This window comes from Drosophila gunungcola, unplaced genomic scaffold (assembly GCF_025200985.1).
Source record: "Drosophila gunungcola strain Sukarami unplaced genomic scaffold, Dgunungcola_SK_2 000001F, whole genome shotgun sequence".
Taxonomy (NCBI): Eukaryota; Metazoa; Arthropoda; class Insecta; order Diptera; family Drosophilidae; genus Drosophila; species Drosophila gunungcola.
In genome coordinates this window covers 16,476,189-16,498,421 of record NW_026453197.1, presented here as the reverse complement: position 1 = coordinate 16,498,421, position 22,233 = coordinate 16,476,189, and the positions used below count along the sequence as shown (strand labels likewise).

The 22,233-nt window shown below is 35.3% G+C and overlaps 3 protein-coding genes across 4 annotated transcripts; all 3 read right to left on the bottom strand.

Moving 5' to 3' along the window:
• Positions 1-387: 387 nt before the first annotated feature.
• On the bottom strand, positions 388-4,620 carry LOC128262553 (dihydrolipoyllysine-residue acetyltransferase component of pyruvate dehydrogenase complex). The gene is made up of 3 exons (XM_052996878.1): positions 3,951-4,620; positions 2,753-3,268; positions 388-1,882 (listed from the first exon to the last, which is right to left on the bottom strand). Exons 1-3 carry the CDS (start codon positions 4,009-4,011, stop codon positions 1,650-1,652), a joined length of 810 nt encoding a protein of 269 aa, XP_052852838.1. The 5' UTR covers positions 4,012-4,620; the 3' UTR covers positions 388-1,649.
• Positions 4,621-4,766: 146 nt separating this feature from the next.
• On the bottom strand, positions 4,767-9,325 carry LOC128262549 (uncharacterized). Its single transcript, XM_052996874.1, has 4 exons — positions 8,767-9,325; positions 8,619-8,704; positions 6,736-6,862; positions 4,767-6,161 (listed from the first exon to the last, which is right to left on the bottom strand). Exons 1-4 carry the CDS (start codon positions 8,813-8,815, stop codon positions 5,863-5,865), a joined length of 561 nt encoding a protein of 186 aa, XP_052852834.1. The 5' UTR covers positions 8,816-9,325; the 3' UTR covers positions 4,767-5,862.
• A 5,968-nt stretch (positions 9,326-15,293) lies between these two features.
• On the bottom strand, positions 15,294-22,121 carry LOC128261616 (uncharacterized). 2 transcript variants are annotated; one of them, XM_052995399.1, is made up of 3 exons: positions 22,011-22,121; positions 19,387-19,485; positions 15,294-15,906 (listed from the first exon to the last, which is right to left on the bottom strand). In XM_052995399.1, the coding sequence occupies exons 2-3, from the start codon at positions 19,445-19,447 to the stop codon at positions 15,521-15,523; spliced, it is 447 nt and encodes a 148-aa protein (XP_052851359.1). In that variant the 5' UTR covers positions 19,448-19,485; positions 22,011-22,121; the 3' UTR covers positions 15,294-15,520. The 2 variants fall into 2 exon arrangements, with proteins under 2 accessions (XP_052851359.1, XP_052851358.1); XM_052995398.1 differs by lacking the exon at positions 22,011-22,121 and adding an exon at positions 20,075-20,318.
• Between the last annotated feature and the right edge of the window lie 112 nt (positions 22,122-22,233).

Sequence of the window (22,233 nt, the reverse complement as noted above, 5' to 3'; positions counted from 1 at the left end):
ACATTAAAAGCTATCATAAAAAATATTCAAAAAGAATTTTTTTTTAATTTTTAGAATATTCGAATTTTGATAGCTTTAAATTAACTATTAAATTTATCCATTTTACATTTTAATATTAACATTTTCCTTCATTTCTTTCTTCTTTTTGTAAATCTGTCATATTAAATGATTGAACTACAGTATTTAATTAATTTGTTTACCAAATATATTATTACAATTTTTAGTAAGCAACAAAATTTAACCGAATTAAAATAAACTAATAAGCTTTTGCATTTTACATTTTAATAATACAATATTCCTCTATTTCTTTCATTTTGAAACAATGACATATTAAATGATTGAACAACAATATTAAATTAATTAGTTTTTTTAGATATTAAGTCTTAGAAGATGTGAAATGGTTGGCAGCTTTGTATGACCAAATAAAGCACGCAAATCAAAGCATAGTTTAGTTAATTCAACTGTCACTTTTTCCGTAATGCCTGGCCCTGAAACTTAACTGGTGCAGCTCGTAAATCGGGCATCTGCATGTTCCCAAATGGTATATAATTCATCATTTACCGGCCGTGGATCGTGCCAAATGTCGAGTGAATGTGGTTAGTGCCGCCTGGCTTTAACTGACGCATCATCTGAAAAGCGCAGACGGGTGATAAAAAACTGTAATTTCCCCGGAGACAAAAAGTTGCATATTCATATCTTCCAAAGTGTCGACGACATCACGTAAAGTGCTAAGTGCTCACACGGCGATGACGATTCTCTTTCTCTGGGGTTTTTGTTTAAACTCATTGGGATTCTCTTTGGATTCTCGTTGGTTGACGATTCTCTTCCGACGTCATTTGAAAGCCGGGTTTTTGAAAGGCTTTTGGGCATGATCGTCATTTCAAGTTACTTTACTTCACCGTCCCGGAAGCCGACGAAAATAAAACGGGGAAGCGTTTAAAAGCCCCCAAATGCGAGCCCACAAATCGAGGAGTTAAAAGGTATATATAGTATATACATTTTATATCAACCTAACGAATTTGGCAGTGGCATTTACAGTTTAGAGCAAGTTTCCTTAAAGTGATACCTTGTTATCGGGCGCGTTTCCTCATCGCTGTATTAAGAACGCTGCTCAATTCCGGACCCCCGAAATAATGCCGTAAATCTCGGCAAAGTTTAAGGCAGCAATTGCCACTCGACTTCCTAACGCTTATCGGCCTAAATGCTTTGGCCATTTGATCAGTGTATCAAGTATATCAGTAGTTTATCAGTTTGCGGTTGTAGGCATGAAGTCATGATATTGTATTTGAACGGGAGCACCCGACTATATCATATATTTCTCGTCATCACTTATCGGTAGCCACTAATTGATTTGATTCCGATACGCCTGCAACTGAATGAACGGGCTCAATGAGCGAGCACTTTCCCCTGTGTTCGCGCGCAAAAAAATAGGGACAATGCCTTATCGATGCCAATTAAACAATTATGCGAAAATAGCTCAGGTGTGCTCATTGCCGCCGAACATTACGAGTGGTAAGCGACCCATTAATAGACACATCATGTGCTTTAAAAAACACACAAGCGCTTCCAAAAATAAAATGAGCTCAGACGCCCAAAGTCGAAATCAAACTTCTTGGGCCATATATATTAATGTATTTCTATAAACCAAGTCAATTGCCCAGATAGCGGGCCATAAATGCCATTAGCGTGAGCGTTAGAATGGTCCGGAATTGTACCATAATTCTACTGGATGATGATCCGCTGATGGGGCGATTGCATCCGTCGTCCGGGCACAGATGACATCCTGCCACGGTCCAGTTGTCAAAGAGACCGTCGCATCCTCCCGTGTCATTACTCATCCTGGCAGTGGTGCAACCCCTCTTGGTGATCACTGATTCATTGACTGCGGAGGAGGCTCAATTAGTAATTAATATTATTTAAAGCTTTTTGGAAATATATCTACAGATAAGCATTTTTTGACTAAGCGCCTGTCTTTAAAATATATAAAATACTTTTTTAATATTGTTTCTTAACTGTTATTTACATTTATAGAATTGAAAGACAATTTTTAGTTTTCCGGTTACTTAAAAAATAGACAACGAGGACCAAATTCTCCTAAAATAAAAACGTACGAACATCTTTGCTGAGAAATTCCTAACCAATTTTTCTTATTCTTTATTCTTTGAAGAAAAATTAAATAAAATCATTATTATTTACTGCCAACTAATAATGATTTGTTTTATTATTTTTTTTTATATCTGCATGTTGCCTTATTTTGAAATATTAAGAAAAAATCAAAAGAATTTTTAATTTAAAGAATAATATTTAGGCTCACCCCTTTGCTATTTAATATTATCCTGATAGTTATATAAAGGAAAGTGTTCATTCTTAAAACCTTTGAGTTCAGCAAATATATTAAAAAAAAGGAAAAGTTTGACTTTCAAACTGATAATCATCTATGATTAACAAAGCAATATAAAAAATGTCGTTAAAACACAAAGGTTCATTCGCAAAATAACAATACTCGAATTAAATTTAAATAAACATGACATAAAAGTAAAAAAATTGTAATTAAATTGGTATACAAAATATGCTTTGACTAGTTTCCCTTGAAGTTTTTCAACACTTTTTGCTTAGTGCATTAAATTTTGCTATCTTTTCATGGGTGACTCAACAATAGATAACTTATCGTTTGCGGGTGGAAGCATCACACCAGACAGCGTTTTATGAATTTTGCAATGTGATGCCATGGGAATCGAAGGCAGATGCTTACGTTGGAGCCTCACTATGTAGCAGAAGGGGATTGGCATGTCGAGGTCGACCTGTCGGCCGATTGATCTCCGCCTGCGCCGTTCCTCCTCCTCTTCGTCCTCTTCCTCCTCCTCTTCGCTGACAGCTCCTTCGGATGCTCCTTCTGCTGCTGCTCCTCCAGTTCCTGCTGGTGGTGCACCATTTCCGCTTCCGGGTTTCTGGGGCACAATATTTCCGGCTGGCATGATGCCTATGGTGGACGACTCCTCGCTCTCATAGTCCTCCTCTTCGCTGACATCGGAAGGAGCTGCGGGGGCGGGTGATGCAGCAGGAGCTGGAGAAGCAGCTGGTCCTGGTCCTGGACTTGGACTCGGACTTGGACTCGAACTTGGACTCGGACTTGGACTTGGACTCGGACTGGAAATGGAAGTGGCAGGTGTGCCCTGTCCAGTGCCACTCATTAGTGGGCCATCGCACATTTCCATGTCGCCGAGTTGGGTATTCTCATCGCAGTCCTCACATTTGTAGCAACGCAAAGCTGTGCAGAGTGAAAATGGTATTAAATGTTTGAATAAAATTAAATTAAACATAAAACAACAAATTTCTTTAATTTAAGCCTAATTTAAACATTTGACATCAAGTTAGTTTGATTTTTATTTACCATGTTAATTTACTTAACATGTTTCCAAAAAGGTTTTTAAACCAGATAAATTTAATCGTTATTGTTATTAAGTTGCTGGGTAAGCTTAACTTACCGTTAAAAGAAGTTTATCTTTAATAATTTTCTGAACCAACAAATAAGATTTAAATATTTGTAATTTTTAAATCACATTTTAATGTTATTAATCAGTTTAAAATTATTATATTATATTTAAAAATGTTCACTATTAAAATATTAAATCAAATAAACTGTGTGTTTTAAGGAAAGCTATATGATTTCTGATAGTTAACAAAATATTATTAAATTCCTGTTGTATTGCAATAACTTCCAGAAGTGAAAAGAGCACCCATGACCTTGAGCAAGCCCGCACCCTTGTGTACCAGTGTGCGTAATTAGGGTGCACCTTATCAGCTCCCATTTATCAGCTGGATTACACAGGCAATAAGCGCACCCTTCTGCGGGTTTCAACGTTGCGTATGAGCAACTTTTGCAACTTGTCTCAGGGTCAATCAATTAGCATGTGAGGATGGCTTACACATCACTATGATTTATGACATACCTGCAACACCTGTGCCGCACAAAATGAAAGCCACCAACAGCAGAAACCACAAGGAACGCATTTCGGGCAGGTTGAATGGATTGGAAAAATGGTGAAAGTTCAAAAACTTTCAATTTGCAAAACGTCAAGGTGTCAAGATGGTCGGTAACTTTTCCAGAACTTCCAGGAGCCCTTAGACTGGTGAAAATTTGTGACTCCTTCTTGTGGCGTTTTTCTTCTATTTTTTCCGCTCTGCTGTCGTGTCAGCAGTTGCTTCCGAAAATTCAAATTGTACTGACACAAATAACTTTCCGGAGGCTGTTGTTTCTCTATCAAAACTGAATTTCTTGGCTATAATTGAGGGCTGGAGGACTGAGGGGATGGCCAATAATTTGCCGCATTGAGGAAACATGTAGTGCCCTGGAAGTGGGAACAAAAACTACAAGCGACAATCGATACCATCGCCCCAGACTTTTAAATTAAATGCGAAAAAGCGAGATAGACTGCAGGAGCGACAGAGGTGGACATATTTGATAAGCGGAATGGGGGCGAAGAACTGAAGCATCTTACATGAGTAATGGGAAAATTATCTTTGATTGCTGAATACATCCCAAAAAGAAAAGCGAGAAACATAACATGGGGAAAACACGAGGTATAGGCTAAGAAACCGAAGAGTTTAATACCGTAAATGACTTAATATATACAGTAAAAAATATTTTATGAAATAAATAAATATTTGATTTACTAGAAAAGGTAAAAAAATAAAAAACTATAATTGTGCCAATTTTAAAATATTCAGTTAAGGGTTGTGAGTATATTTATATTTAATTGTGTATAGTATAATACTTTTTTTCATAAAATATGTTGTGTTAGTTACCTTCCAAACAAATCCATTTAAAATATTTATTTTATTGCAAAGCATTTCCAAACACTGATAAAATCTCAGATACCCTTTGTAGTGATACAGAAACTGTTATACAGCTACTGCCGTCGTTATCTGATAGTAATAAATTCGTACGCAAAACTCTGTTATACTGTCATACAGCATTTATTGGTGTGCTTTGAATGTACAATTTGTTGTTTCCATTTCAAAACTCGCTTATGAACTAAGCAGAACTTATTGCTCGACTCGGCGCAAAATCATATAGTACTATATAGTGTGCGGCATTTAGGCGATTTTAAGCTCACAGATTATTTATTGCATTGCTTTTCAGTAACTTTTCGTCTAATTGCACAATCTAACATTTATTGCATTTTTTTTACTTTATTATTAAATTTGCGTTTTGCATTTAGCTGATTGTTTTTGCTTGCGGCTTTTATGACAAATTTATGTTTTCCGTTCAAGATGTAAGTATTTAAAAATCCGGTAATTTTGTAACACGAATTTACTTTAAGCATTTTTGAATTTACCTAAGAATACTAATTCACATCTATATTGCTTTCTAAAAATGATGAAAATTAAAGGCAATCGGTGAATTCTTATACTCATCACTCCTAGCAGTTACAAATAACAATTCTGAATAGTAACATAATTAAGCTAGACAGTAAGAGCTAATGACATAGAATCCCAAACATTGATATTTCTATATAGGATGTAGTACCTTGGGTATTCCTACTATTATTTTTTGGTATTTATTTTTGAAATTGAAAGATTCATATTTGTTTTGAATCAAAGCGACTTCGTGTGTGAGTTTTCCCTCTTTGTGTGTATTGTATCGGTGTTTTGGGTGCTTACATTTCTAGGGTTAAGGGGAAAGTTTAGGGGTAGGGGGGTTAAGTGAGTGCCATTGAAACACTTGTACAAACCAGCGACGTTGCACTCAAATATTTACAAAGTAAACGGCAAGGGTAACGCTAACGGTAGCTCAACCTAAATGCGACCAACACATTCCATCGGTATACTAATATATCCCTTGTGTGTTGTTCCTTTACTTTAGTGGCCCAGTTGGATCAAAATCAGGGCCAAAACCGAACCCATCGATAGCGTTATGGCTGCCGCTCCATTGCAGCGATCCGTTTTGCAAATGTCGCAGAAGAAGGCATCCTCCGCCGAGGGCTCCTCCTCGTCATCCGCATCCTGGCCCTTCTTCCGCCGCTTGTTCTGGTTGCGATTGCGCTGCTCCCGCTCCTCGGCGGTCGGGATGCGCAGTTTGGTCCTCAGGATCTGGCAGGCGTCGGAGTCCCCGGTGTCCAGTTGGCAGAAGCGAGCGGTCACCACTTTCCTAGTGTCAGCTAAGATAATAAATTAATTAATTATTTTATTAGTTTATAAATAACTAGTTAGGTAGCTTGTTTTGTTTTTGGATCGACTCTAAATTGCTATGATGTTCAGTTACATATTTAATCCATGGTATTGAATACCATACAGTTTGCATAATCTATTTGTCTTTTTTAAATAATTTAAATTACATATGAATTGCTTGTTCAACATTGTAAAAAACAGGTACCAAGGCATTTAGGACTTTAAACAAAGATTTTAAAGGTTTACCTTTTCTTACTCATTAGAGATTATTTCGCATTTTTAATAAATGCCATTTCCTGAAACTTTAAATCTGTGCAGCTATTTGTAAGAATGGTTATGTTGCCATAAAGTATATCTCGCTTGGCAAATTGCCACTTTATCTACCTGATAACGTTCATATCTAAGCCAAGGCAAATATTAGTTGAAATGTTCATAAATGTAAGTCAGCAGACAAACACATGTTAATTATTTATATTTGAAATTATATAATAAATATATACTACACATTTGAAATTCATTAAATTGTTTGCTCTCAAGATGCATAGCATACGTGCGAATACTCACGGTCTTTGGCCACAACTTTTTGGCAATTCATAAGCGGATTTTTGTTGGCGCCGTTATCGAAATAGGAGAATTTATTAAGGTCGAAAAGCCAAGTGTCCAGCGATTTCATTTTGTCCAATGTGCATTCCTAAAATAATCCCAATAAAATGTCATTACTCATTGTTTACTTTTGGCTAAAAACGTGTTCTTTTTTCATTAACAATGTGCACAATGAATGGTTGTTGATCTACAATCTTGTCGCAGGTCTGTAATTGTACTATTAATTGATGTTGCACTTTGTGCGTAACTAATTTATCTTATCAACATGAGAGTTCATCGGTATCGGTAACAATGCGTTTTCCAAACAGTCTTGGTTATCAGACGAAAAGCACTTGAACTCCATTTATATAACCCAGATAAGTAAGATATAAAAATAACTCTTTTAAAGGGGAAAGTGTTATAGACATTAAAGATATTACTTGATAAAAATCGGGGAACACCCTTTAAATAGTTAGAGAAATTGTGAATAGGTCTGAGTAAACTCAAAAATCTACTGACAATCACTTAAAATACGGATTTATTTACAAACAACATAAAAATGATCTTTAAACTTTACCCAAAATATAACTTGCGTGTGCTTGCAGTTTATTATTTTCTAATCAAAGTTTTTTTTTTAGCAAATAAAATAGCAACCCAAATCTGACGTTTCTTAATTCTTATTCGCAAATATAACAAAAGATAAGAGTCTATCTCATAATAATCAGTGAACTCTTAGACAAGTTTATTATTGAGAACATTCATAAATTTGTGAGATTTATTTGGTACGACTAATTTGATTTTGAATTATTTATTTTGACAACAAAACTTAGTTTCGCAGACAATAAAAGATAACGCGTTAATTTATTTACAAAATAATCAGAACATTTAACGCTCTTTGCAGTTTAGTTATTGCAAATTCACACCTTTGATTTGACAAATGAAATAAATTTAAAGAATTAATTTGACTTCTTTAAACATTGTGTTGAATTATTTTCTTTGAATGAATATTTGCTTATCTTTCTTAAGAATGACGGCTGCACGGGGATTTTGTCGAGTTTGTCACTTTACTTTTTGATAAGCACAATGAGTTTATTGTCTTCCATAATTTATTGTTAATTAAATATTCAACTAAATTGTAGTTTTTATGGTAAAGCTTGTAGTCGACATGATTCATTCACTTTTAAAGTAAGTAAATTACTTGCTTAACTTTTAATAAAGTTATATGATATGCATTTTACTGGACCAAACATGTTTTATTTTTTTTTTTAAACACCGTTTTGTCACTTTGATACAAATAAATAAATTTCTTGAGCGTACAGAAAGTTTTTAAATCTATAAGATTATACTTTAAAATGTTTTAAAAGAATATTTAAACCATTTAGGTGGCCCACCTTAAATCAAATTAATTCTTCTAACGAACAACTAGATTTCTACAAGAACCTGTCAGGTTGAAATTTAAGTTGTTGGACTTTTGTGAAAGTATTTCTACTTTTTGGCACGTGGCCGGGTTAAGTTGCCTTCCTACCGCAGTCCCCTTAAAAAAAAGTCTAAAGATGCCAGTAACTGAAAATTCACTTAGCGTGGAAATGGGAAAATCGGAATGGGCGGAACCCCACAAGAGGACGACGACGTAGCACGTTTCCGTTTCCGCTTTTGTGGGCTCTATTTCTGTGCCTGGCGAGGATTTATGTGCCATGTAGTCTTAATTTGTGACCTGCACTTTGATTAAGGTCACCCTGGGCTAGATTAGGCCGGTTCAAAAGGTTGAGACAACTTGACCTGGCCACCAACAACAGGTCATAGGCAAATGATCAATCAATCCGCTGATGGATGATGCCTTTAGGGGCAATCTGCTTTTCACTCACCTCGGGCACAATGCTGGAATTGGAGCCCAGATCGGCACAACTGGGATTATCGCTCGAATCGCAGACAAAGCACTTGATAGCTGCGCCTATGGGATATGCAATATACATTTTTATTTCACAACATTAGAGCAAACACACACACACACACCATTCGAAAAGAAGGCCGCCAGGGCCAGAAGCAATAAAATTCCCGACATCACTCGCACTGTTATTTTCTTTCTTTGATTTATTTCCCTTTTGGATGGAGATTTTTCAAAAATTTTCTGGCACTCGCGCGCACTGTGCGAATTTACTCGAATTTTCCGCTCTAAGATTGTAGATAGGTACCGCCACTGCCGTTGGCCAAAGGCAAACTGAAATTGGAAACCAGCTAGGCGAACACAATTGCCTGCAAAAAGGATGTGCGCCACGACCACGTCATCGTTTTTGGCCCGAACAAGAAGCGAAGCTGTCTTTCATGGGCGGTTACTTCGTCCTTCGTCCTGGGATCTCTTTCTGCGTGGGTGCGTCGCTCGAGTGGCTCCCGATGCCGACAGTAATAACGTCTTGGCCGCCCCACATGCCAGAAAAAGGCAAAAATTATTTAAATTGCAAAATGCACCAGCCAAAGGGGGGAGCTTGTCAAAGGAACAGCAGAACCGCGACGGAAAAAATGCAATTTCCCTGTTTCCAAACACTTTTGGCCTCTACTCTGCGGCTCAACACCAAAGACAATACGAAAAAATCTCATAATTTGAATAATAATAAAGTTTTACTCGAGAAATAGCTAAATGAAAAAAATTTAAAAGCATTACTTACAATTTCTCGTTAAAAGATATTAAAATATTAATTTGTAAAAGTGAAATTTGATAACATTGAAGCTAAATATATTTACTTACTATTTTTATATTTAACTAGGCATTTAAATACATTCAATCAATCAATTTTAACTTACAAAAATATTTTATTTCTAAAACCTAAACTAATCTAAAAAGCTAAGAATTATTTTTTTAATATAAAAAAAACCCAAGACACAGCTTGTAAAAGTTTTTTAGTTAAATTTAATTCTTGATTAATTTAAAAAAGTGTAATATAATTCAAACGAATTTGCACTACATTTTAAATAAACCTACGCTTTTTTTCTTAGAACATTACTCAAAAGGATTGAATCGCTTGAATTTAAATCACTTTTTTTGAGGACTTCCCCAGGAAACCATCCCGTTTGACCCATTAGCTTAACGACAGCAGCTCACCATTGCAGCTCAAATGAAATTAAGTATTTAAACGAAAGAGGAGAATACGCGCGAGAGTCTGTTAAAATATGAGTGTCCTGGGAGTTGGTTAAAAAAAACAAAAGGGTGAAAAGGACATGGAAATGGAGATGGTGATGGAGGTGGTGGTGCCCAGAGGACTGGATAGCAGCAACAAAGCCGAGCAATTAGTGGCGCCCAAGAGCGAAAAACTCATTCGCTTTTCTGTATTGCGGCTTCCACAGACGACATCCTCTGGGCGTGGGCGTTCATTAATCGCCAGCCAGCGGTTGTCCTCAGATTCAGGAACTCGCCATTCCCATCCCTAAATCCTTTTGTATCTTTCGCGGGCCAGAACAGCTGGCAAGCGTTTCCATTTATCATAAACAATGCAGAACGTGATTGGTGTAGGTCGCGGCCCTGGCCCCAAAAACCCGCCAAAAGGGTTAGCTAATGTGGCCGCTTGTTTCTGGTGCCCCATAATGGAGTAGGTGGGATTTTCGAAGTGGCTGGTGTGTGGTGGAGAAACCCGAGGCACTTACATTGCGGTAGTTTAAAACATAGTTAACCCAATCTCCTAGAAAGCCACAGTGGGTGTTAAATATTATTTTTTCTTTATAAACCATATAAAAACTAAAAATGTATGAAAAGTAAACAAAATACGACCAAAAGATTGAAATAAAAATTAATTAAAAATAAAAAAAATATATATATTTAGACTTTACTCCATTTAATATATATTAAACCTTATATGAATTCAAAAGTATTTTATTAAAGTATCTTTACTACTTTTCTTTAACTTTTTATTTTTTCTTCTTATTAATCGTTCACCTACATAAGAAAACTTTTAGCTTTGAAAGTTTCATGTAGTAATGTTAGTAAGCAAGCTTGCTGTTTTAGCAAGGGATTATAGGCTGCGCTGACCATTCAAGTTGAAAAAAAACAACTAATTTAATTTCCTTCAAGAGAACTATGCCAGTTCGCAAAACAAAACTTCCGGGGGAATTGAAGTTTTAATTGCCGCAATCCTTGTAAAAAAGGGGTAGCCCACAGCAACGATTTCTTCTGGTGAAAATGCGATTCAGCGGCAATTTCAATTACCCTTTAGAGCCGGCCATTTCCAGTGTTTTTCATGGCCGCGGGCCATAAAACTGCAGCCTGTTGCCCAAAGCCAAAAGGGAAATTAAATCAGAGCCTGGCCAATTCCACTGCCGCGTGACAAGGACACATTCGGGGATGTCTGGTCAATGGTGATGATGACGTCATCGTGTTGATGTCATAATTCCAGGGCACTCCACATCGCATATCGCCACTTCACTTGCTAAATGCGACAGGACATAATTAAAAATGTTTACACACGTTCCCGTTTCCTGTTTCCTGTTGGCATTTATTCACGCTGGATACTTTTGAAGGTCAGCCGTGAATTATGCTTTCGATTTTTACAACTTGACACATTTTCGTCCGTGCTCGACTTTTGGTTTACAACCTTTTTATCTCTGCATCGAACCGAGGAAACCGTAAAACGGGTTTTTTTTTTTTTTTTTTTCGCTTTTACCATGGCTATAAATTTGTTTTTGCAAAAAAAAAACACAAGAATGTAACAACATTTTGTGGGTCAACAGTTTTTCTGCTGTTGCAAATGTCCGCCCACAAAATGGCCTTTAATTAGTTAAATTTTCGCTTGGCATGCTAATTGAAAAACTTTTTTCTAGTGCAGCCACAGCGATGAAATATTTACGGCTTACGGTGGCTTTCCAAAAGTGTGTCAGACTATCCCATTACCCGGCAAAAGTGGTAGTCACAAAAGAGCTCGAGTGGGTAAACGGCGGACTTCTGTTGACTCGGGTTTAATTGAGTTTTGTTACGTATACGCACCGTGTCGGCCACACACATCGCCTTGGGTTTCCGTAGCCAATTAACTTGCCAGCTAGCAGCTGCCAAGGACGCAGGGAAAGCCAATCCGAGGCAGCTCCGATGCCAGCAATAAACATTAAACTTTATCGTTGGCTATATCTGCAGCTTCTGGGTAAATCAATCGCTACAAATGCGCTTGCAAATGCCAGAGCCTCGAATTGCAGGGGAATCGGAATATAAAAAGTGCTGGTACAATGAAAAAGCGAATCCCACACACAGTTCGGAGGGATTATTCTGCAATACTATATGCTGATCCAGCGAAGTTATTTTATGGTTGCATACAAATAGCTGTTAGGGGATTTAACTGCCTTAAAATGAGATTTATATCAGTTTTCAGTGGCAGTATATATTAATATACTAGGATGTATAAGTACAGCAATATTTTTATACAAGCTTCAGCTTGAAATAGATTTTATTTAAATAATATTTTTTTGAATTTGTTTCAGAATTAAATTTAAATAATGATTATTATTTACACACATATTCACATACCACCATTTAAGTACCACTTTTAAACTTTGAAAGCTAGCAATTTCATTCAATCCTATTCCAAAGTCTCATTGGAGTCATCTGCACAATCATCTTAGGAATGGTAAGCACATAAAATCAATTTGCCAGGCAAACAATGCCAAAGTACGTAATTTTTTCCAGCAATCACTTGCACTTGACTGCAATCGCCTTTCGAGCAGCTTCAGGTGGGCCAAAGACTAAAGAAAAATCACCGAAATAAAAGGCAGAGATTTCGTGCCTTTTTACCCCCTATCTTTTATGCGATTCACAGGTCAATGAGCCAAAAGGAAAACCGGTGGAACTTGGTAGAGAAATGGCTGTAATTTGTGGGAATCTCTGGTGCAGCACGTGCCACAGGAATGCAACTGCAGCAGCAGCAGCAGCATCTTCATCACCATCAACAGCAATCAGCTTCTGAGAGGGCGTGACATATACAAAATATCATGGCATACTTTTAGGCAGCTAGTAAAAAGTTTTACTCCGCATTGCGTATACGCCACGATGGTTGCAAACGAAACGTGACTCAATGCTCTCTTTGAACAATACAAATATTTATTTGCTGTTTGCAAGAAGAAAGCCAAGTATACATCATTCAGCTGATTAACATACAAAATCTGCATGTCTCTAAATTGCTAGCAAATTCCAAAGACAAATGTTGACTTGTGAGATTTACCGCTAGCAAAACTGCTGTAGTTAAGAAAAGAATAAGAATCATCAGTCATGTAATTCCTTAAAAAATATAACTTAAAGAGAAGAAAAAATATCTTAACACAGGCATTTACTATCTAGTGTATAAATAATAAAATCAAAGCTGAGTTTTATTTATGTTCATACAATAATTTTTACAAATTAAATTCATTTAAACGCAAAAAATCACTGGAATCAACAGTCAAGAAATTCAATGTTTGTGGAAATTTCAACCAACAAATACAAGGTTTATGCATTGCACAAATATTTGCGCGATGGCTTGGAATGAATAACAAAATGGCACAACCTCGCAGACAATGATAACTTTATAGCCTGATGGCGTTTTGTTTTTCTTCTGCTCGACCCACCCTTCGTATGCGCGATTTGGCGCGTAATGACATTTATGCTAGCTTACTTTTATGATGCATATTTTCGAGTACCTCTCAAGTGTGAAATTTTTAACAAAAACAATTACCTGGAAAAACTTTCAGCTATTCAACTATGGGAAAAAATGTGATTGAAAAAAATATGATACTTTAAATTTTAAAACAAAGTACTGCTTACATTCAAATAATTTTTGAAAACTCACTTAAATAAATAAAAGCAAAGGTCAAGCTAATTTCTGACTCAAAATTTAAGCTATGTAGGCTATTAAAAGCGTTTGCCAATTCATAAATACAAATCAAACAATTAAAGAAAATGCGGAACTGAATAAAGGCCAATAGCAAGCGGCAAAAACAGTAATAAATGATTTCGACAATATTTTTGGCGATGGCGCTCAGTGAATTCAAAATCAATGTTTTTTATGCTGGCGACAGAATGTCGGCGAAAATAAAAGGAAGCCAATGACTGAACACACAGAGACAAGACTGCCAATGAGCCTGAGGAAGTTGGCGTGGCTGAGCCAGTGGGTGGTTGGGCGGAAGAGGCGGGGCAAGGCGGATGCTGTTGCTGTGGCAGCAAGGCGCCACTATGTCGACAGTACGCACCCATAGACAAAAGCTGCAGAGCCATTTGAGCTGGCGACGACAGAACACAAATGCTAACGCATGTAGGTCGACCCAAAAGTTGTTTTTGTATCTGTATCTGTATCTCTATCTGCGTATCTGTGAGAGCGTGTTTCGGCGTTTGTTTGTGTGCAGAAGACAAACAGCAACTGGCTGCGTTATTAAAGTCGGTGGTCAGAGCCAAAAAAAATGAGCTACACCCTGAGAAATCATCCTTATTAAAGTTGTTTAAGCACTTAAGCAAAAATAGTAATAATATAAATATATAATTATTTCGAATCTCTAGTTTTTAAAATTACCAGCTATTACAATTGAATTTTAAAAAATTGTGTCCATTTAAAAACGAAACCAAAATACTGCCTGAATATTTGTAGTGATTCTATAACATAAAGAGTTTTTAAATAAAAGTTAAAATTTGTAATTTACGCATTTAATATACAAGGCTTTTAAAACACTTAATTTTTATGTATGTATATGGAAAATATTATACAGTTTTTATTTAATTTTGAAAATTACAGAAATATGACTACTTCAAAATCATTTTTTTAGGAACTAATTATTTTGTTATATTTTTTCATTGTGTAATTCTGTTTAACTGTGTGCGTGCTTGACTTAATGGGCCAACATGTCGTCAGGGTTCTCATGCTCATCCTCAACAATAAAACTAACAAAGTTGCCCTATTATTTTTGGCCTGCGTAGACAGTGACTTTGACTCTGGGCCACAAAACAATTTCTGCAGACATTTTGGCAGCAAGTATCAAAGAGATAGACAGCGACAGACCGCAGGAAAAGGGACCGAGCCGAAATATGTGGGCGAGTCCTTGGTCAACTTCAGCGTTCGTCCTTCGCTTTCACATATGAAAATTTCGATTTTATATAATTGCCGCCGACACATTTAGCAAACGCATAAATTTTGCGTCCTCTTCTATTATTGAGCAAAGTGATTTAAGTGCTAAATATAAATAATTGAATTCCTGCAGGCCGATGTGTTTATGCATCGATAATTTATGGTCAACATTTTGGTTAACCAGAATAATTTGCAGCTAAAGCAAAAGATTTTCAGATTTTCAGCCACTTAAGCTTTAAATAAATTAAATTTGTAACAATTCAAATTTAAAATTGAAATTAAATTAACAATAGTACTTTTTTTTACCTTTAACTAATGTTTAAGACATTATGCTAAATTGTATTTTATATTTTGTGATTTTATTTTTATTTGTTTTAGTGTTTCTGTTTATATAATATTAAATTTTAAATAGATTATTCTCATTTAGCACAGTTCCTTTAATGTACAATTCCCTATAATTTCCCAGTAAAACTCCAGCCATTTAAGTTAAATATAATGCTTATATTTTCATAGAAATTAAATACAATTACAAATTACGAGACTAAACGCGCAACAGTTGCCAAGACAGATGGGATGTGTACATAGCTAAAGATATGGCAAACATCAAAGAACTTAGTGCAGAATATTAAAGACTTAGTGTTAACAGTTGGGCTAAGGTACTTTTTTATGAATGCAGGCTACGGGATGCGGTTGCTGGAGTTGCTAAGTTAATGCCTGATGATGCTGGCCAGTGCCAGACTGACCACCGAGCCAACCAGGCTGTAGGCCACCTGGCGAGCTCCCATCAAGGACTTGGCCCCATTGCATCCTTCGTCGGCACAGGTGCAGATGATCTGCTTGTAGCCCTCGTTGTCGGCCGTGAAGCAGGCATTCTGTATCTTCTCCTCGATAAAGCCGCAGCTCCTTTCGATCCTGTGCTCATTGTTCGCCTCGAACTTGATCACCGTCTTGCGGCAGAAGGCCTCCTTGCCACTGGGCGGGGCACAGTCCTTCAGGAACTGGTTGTCCCTCTGGGCACGGGGCGTGTTGACCACCAGACCACCGCAATCCTCGTTGTCGTGCGTGTTGCACTGGTGGCACCGAATGGCACTCACTGCAATGGCAAACGAATAAGGCAGGAACGCATTAGTTACGTGCATTTTTATTATTTCAACCCGCAATTAACTAATAAGGTTATTAACACACCTTACAATTCATAAGAGTTAGTTGGATTCTTAGTTATCTCAATTGCAGTAATATATATGGTTTTAAAATTTATATATTCTTTTAGTTAAGGAAATATTGTTTATATCTGAAATATTAAGACAATTTCCGTAGTTATCGCCTTTTAGATTAATTAAAAACAAATATGAATGGAAATTAATCATCAATCCTAGACAATTTGTAGTTTCAGAATTCTACAAATTAAAATAAAATTTATACCATAATTCTGAAATAATTAAACATTGCTATATGTCGAAGAACTAAACAAAAAATTAAAAAACAGAAAAGTTATAATTTTTTTTCATTTATTTTTCCGATTGTTCCTATGGGAGCTATATGCTATAGTCGTCCGATTTTGATGAAATTAAAACCGTAATTCTGAAATATTAAACCATTACTATATCTCGAAGAACTAAACAAAAAATTAAAAAACAGCAAAGTTATAATTTTTTTCATTTATTTTTCCGATTGTTCCTATGGGAGCTATATGCTATAGTCGTCCGATTTTGATGAAATTTAAACCGTAAATCGGAAATATTTTACCATTACTATATGTCGAAGAACTAAACAAAAAATTAAAAAACAGCAAAGTTATAATTTTTTTTCATTTATTTTTCCGATTGTTCCTATGGGAGCTATATGCTATAGTCATCCGATCCGGCTCGTTCCGATTATATACTACCTGCAATAGAAAGACAACTTTTGGGAAAAAAAGCACAATTAATATTTAATATGTGAAATATTTAGACAATTAATTGTAGTTATCGCTTTGTAGATTAATTTAAGAAAAATGTAAATGGAATTTAATTATAAATCTTAGACAATTTGTAGCATCAAAATTCTATAAATTAATAGCACAATAAATTTGCGAAATTCCAAATATATTACCATTGTTTTAAAAAGTGAGATAATCTAAGTGGAAAACATTAAAAGAATCTAAAGTTTGAATCTTTTGTTTATTAGTTTCTTTTGTTTACTTTTAATGTGCTAGACAATCATGATTAACTATAATTCTAAATAAAATGTCATTAAAAAGCCGTTTTTTTTTACTTTTATTATAAATACAAATTTTTTAAGAAGTAATATAAATTTTGCTTATCTTTACTCGGAAATAAATCGCAACCCCTTAATATTATTTACGACATTTGCTTTAATTAAACCACACTTTCCCTCCTCGAAGGTAATTGGATACGTACAACCTCTAATTGCATTCAAATGCCGCGCAATTCGCCCTTTTCAAAGTGGCCAACACACTGACAGTAAATTGTTTTATTAGCCTCCCATTGCCACCCATATTCAAACCCAGATACTGTCGGCAGGTGAGGCCTCTGACTGACAAACTAACAAACTGACTCCGATTCGACTGCAGTAACCTGAATAATTGCATGTCAACTGCTTGGGGCCAAAAAAACAAAATGCCGAAACATCCAGACTTTGGCACGCGAACCCTCGAGAACCCGACAAAAACTAGGCTTAATATGCGTTTCAATTATGGCGAAGATTAGTAGCCCTAACTAAAATATATTATGTAAATGGCATACATCTTTTAAAAATAATCAGACAGAAAATATGTTCGTATTCTGTTGATGCTATAATGTAAGTTCTTTTAGCTATTTATTAAAAAAAAAACTAGCGTTGTCAATGTATTTATCTGAAAGCTATAAGGTTTTTAAAATAAAAATCTTTGATTTGAAAATCATTTGTTATTATTTAATTATTAAATTTCAAGTCACACTTTTTCTTAATAAATTATATTTAATTGGCTCATAAATTTTTGTTAATTTATTTTAAATAGGAAATGTTTACTTTAAAAATGAATTTACTTAAATGAAAACGATTTCTAAGCTTCTTGAAAATATTTTAATATTTCAATAGCTTTCAGCCATTGCACTTTTCTATTACATTTTTTATTGCCATATCCGATTTCCCATAAGCTTATTTGACAGTCTCCATCCAATTTGGTTAACATTTGACAGAAACTATAGCCCGAGGAAAGGAAGGGAATTGGAAGCCTTCAAGCCATCACTCAAAGGAGAATTTCCCCATTGAACCTGCTAAAAAAAATTACGTTGCCAAAGGGCAAGGACACGCAGACTGGAGCTCGTACTGGAAAATTCGAAATATGTCTGGGGCTGTCAGGATTATAAATGTCTAACGTTTTGCGAGGCGTATGCATTATATTGTAACACTTTGGTGTCCACTCACGTAGACCTTTTGGCAATTAAGTGAATTCAGGGCAGGCCAAACAAACATTAAGTAATAAAAAGTCACCACTTGCCGTAAAAAAATCCACAGTGGCAGTTGCTATTGAGAATTTGCATTTTAAGCATTTCCCATTTGCATTTAACTTGTGCTGCATATTCATGCGGCTGTTCAGCGAGTAACTCAGAGGAAAAGCGGAAAAGCAAGGGGAAAACGGGGAAGGAGAGGGAAATATTTCTCAACTGTTGCCATTGTTGCAACTTTTTGCTTGACAATTGTTCGCTAATGAAACGCGCTCTCAAGTTCGCCAGTGAAAAGGGAGAAGTATTACTCACTCGTCGATGTGGAATGTCCATAAACGTGCATATTTGCCCAAACGATTATTATACATAGTAGGTACATAAGTTCGTGTGCAAATACTTTCAATATTATTTAACGCCATTTAATGTTCCCTTAACAAGTGAGTGCGAGCCGCGAAATTGCTTGGACAATCAATTTACCCGTGGCGGCGGCTCACAAAGGATTGTGTGTGCGTGTGGGCATCCACTGGCTAATTAGAATAAACTCTCGGATTTTTTAAACAATTAAAAGTAAACTTAATGGTAGGCGGTAAAGTGAGACGCAGTAAGATGAGTTAATTGCTACAAAAACTGCGAGCATCGTAAATTGATAAATAAATAGGTCATATCTGTGTCACTAAAGTGGAGCTTTAAAAATAGTTATTGAGAATTTTGAAAGAACAATAAGTTTCATTTGAGTTTTAATTTGATTTTGATTTTCGTTTTCAATCAACAAACTTATCGCTCATTTTTGTCAGAAATAAAATGAAAGCAATCCAATCCGGGTAAATTCAATTTAACGTGGCGCTTGAGTTGACAGAGTCTCGTTTTCATGAGAGGTTTTTTCTTTTATTCGGAAAAGTGTTTGGCCTGAGTTTCCACCTCAGTGATCATGTAGCTTAATAAGTTGCGGTGGGTTGAGTACGATTTAAGCTAAATAGAAAATCATTCAATTGGCATAAACTAAATGCTGAACAAATCTAAAGTGTTGGCAAATCAATTTAACTTTTGTTTTGGCTTAAATTGAAAGTGGAATTAAAAATACAAAAAAAACCCAAAGGTTATATATATAATTGTATAGACTACTTAAAAACACAATGGATATTCACCTGACATGAAATTGGCAACTAATGCAAGGCACACGGCATAGATGAAGATAGTTGTTGACATTTTTGCGGTTTTCCTTTCGGTTTTATCCAACGCTGATGCTGTAACAAGTAGTAGAATTTTCTGTTTAATTTATCTGATTTTTTTTTTTTTTTTGTGTTGGGTGTGTTTGTAATTCGATTAGCGTTAAACACAGCGATCTGTTCATTAGCATTACTTCAGTAAAAATTTTTAATCTATATCACATTGTATACGATTCTTATTTACACTAGTAAACCGGTATCAGAACGTGGCTGGCAAACGTGACAAATGCTAATATTGTACTAATACAACTTTATGTTAAATATTTAAATTGTTCATATTTTGTTTTATTAAGTGAAAAAAAAATATTTTTTTAAAATGCTTAAAAGATTGAGAAGATTGGATTTTCGATGGTGATCAATAGGCTTTACAATTGATTCAGTTTAGTTAAGTAATAGTAATTCCTAGATTTAGCTACCACAATGTTTACTTTGGCAAAAATTATTAAATTTATATTCACTCATGTTAATCATTTTGTTATTTATCGCTGAATGCTTAAATGTCACTAAATATATTTAACTTTAATGTAATATTCTTATTTAATATCCGTTTTAAATAAAATTGTAATTAAAATAATAATTGTATATATTTCGTTATGCCTTTAATCACCTTTGAAAAGTTGAATTGAAGGCCACAGAACTCTTTATGGTCACAAAATGTTACAACACACAAGTATTCACACACAATCGGATTATTGTTGTTCAATGCGAGGGGACAACTTGACGCGAGCACCGTCGAGATGAATCTGAAAACTCGTATTTAACATTTCGAAAAACGTTGAATTTTCAAAAAGCCAGCTCAGCTCATCCACAAATGAGAGCCGAAGAGAGCGAGTGGAAGAAAGAGCGACTTCAACAACAAGATCGACCCTAGAGTCGGCAAATGGGAAAAATGGAAAAACTTCCGTCACTCGATCGTCTCTACGGGGTCGTATTATTATTATATTAAATAATGCATATATACATATATAGAGAGGGGGATGTTGAATGCTATACAAGGTAGTTCGCTCGCCGCATTGATAAGCTCTGGCTTCGGTTGGTTTCAGCTTGGTTCTTAACCCAAAAACAAAACGCAGTCCAAATGGAATCCACCGGCTTGAACCGGTTAAGTCCGACGTGACGTCACTGCCAAACAGAAAATAAATAATGTAATCAAGTATTAACCGAATTATGTCTCATTATCTGAGATTAGACTTCAATTTAAATGTTTTTAAACCTTTTAACAGCCGAAGAAAGGATTTGTTTGTGGTTCTATTAAAGGGATTTAAGGCACAGAGAGAAAAATTTATAAACTTTATATTTAAAGTAATACAAAAAAAAGTAAAAAACAATTTGAATTTAAAAATATTAGCCTTTGCAAGGAAAAAACAATAGAATATATATTTTCATATATTTATACTATATATTTCTATAATAAATAGAAATTAAATTAAGATATTTATCCAAATTATCTTTTATAGGTATTGCAAAAATTAAAAATGTTATGTTGTTATATAAATAAACGTTTCAATTATAAAATCGAAAAGCTTTAATATCCAAACCAGTATCAGTAATAAGAATAACATAAATTAAAATATAATAAAATCTATGTGTATTTAAGAACCTTTTTCATTGACAATATCAATAATCCTAATCTAGCAATATAAAAACTGTAGAAAAATTTCATAAAAAACTTAATTTCCTTGTCAATGGGACTATGATCGGAAGTCCTAAATCAAATCTTGGGCTCGGCCAGCGATGTCATTGCCTCTAAAACATTTTGCTATTGAGTGATCAGTTTGGTTCCGGTGAGCTGAGCTTTGGCGATAGGAGCACGTTCCATAACATGGACTGTACGAGTACTACACTTTATAAAGCGATTTCCTTATCAACGGAGCTGATTAGTTAAAACTGGTTCGCACCTCCAAAAACTCAGCTGTGGTGGTTTGGTCTAGTCCGCATCGGTGACGAAGTCAGACTTCTAGACTCATCCTCATTTTAATTGAGGAAAACAGTGGTGTTGATAGGGAGGACGGAGCTCGAGCTTATCTGTCCTAGTTCAAGGCAGTTTGGGCAGCAGCAGTTTCGAATTCTTGACTCATTAAAGTCTACGTTACTTTGCTGCATTAATTAGGTGTCCGATTCTGCAAGCAATGCAACTAATTTGAAATTTGCACGCTGCTTTGTGTGAAGAGCCAAACCAAACCGAATAAATTCAGTGGTCGACCGTTCAATGGTCGGTTTTAGCCAGTTTGAAGCGGTTGCATGGCCATAAAATAGTGCAACATTTAAAAAAAAATGTTTAAGAGCAACAAAATAAAAAAAGATTTAAAAAATACATTTTCTTAAAAAACTTGAAAAATTAAATCCAAATACTGTTTAACTATCATGGAAACTTGTTATGAATAGCCAACAAAAAATGATTTCTGTAAATACGTGGAATCAAATGCTTTTAATCAATTATCTATGCGTTTAAATGTAAAATAATTGTGATTCAAAAACATAAAACTCTTTGCTTTGTATTATACAAATTAAGTTAATACGCTTTAACAGTTTGCAAAACTTACAATATTTTATTCCTTGTTAATACTCTGATTGGTAATTTCCGAATTCCATTGGCCGTAGAACCAAACTGCTGCAAATCCAACGGGTAACTGAGGTCTTCGTCTTTAGGCAAATGAAATTGGGATCGTATCGAAGTCAGAAATCAGCTGATCAGCAAGCATTATTGGAAGGTCAGACTGGGATTCGAATATACCTACATAAGTACAGAACAAATCCAAACAGATT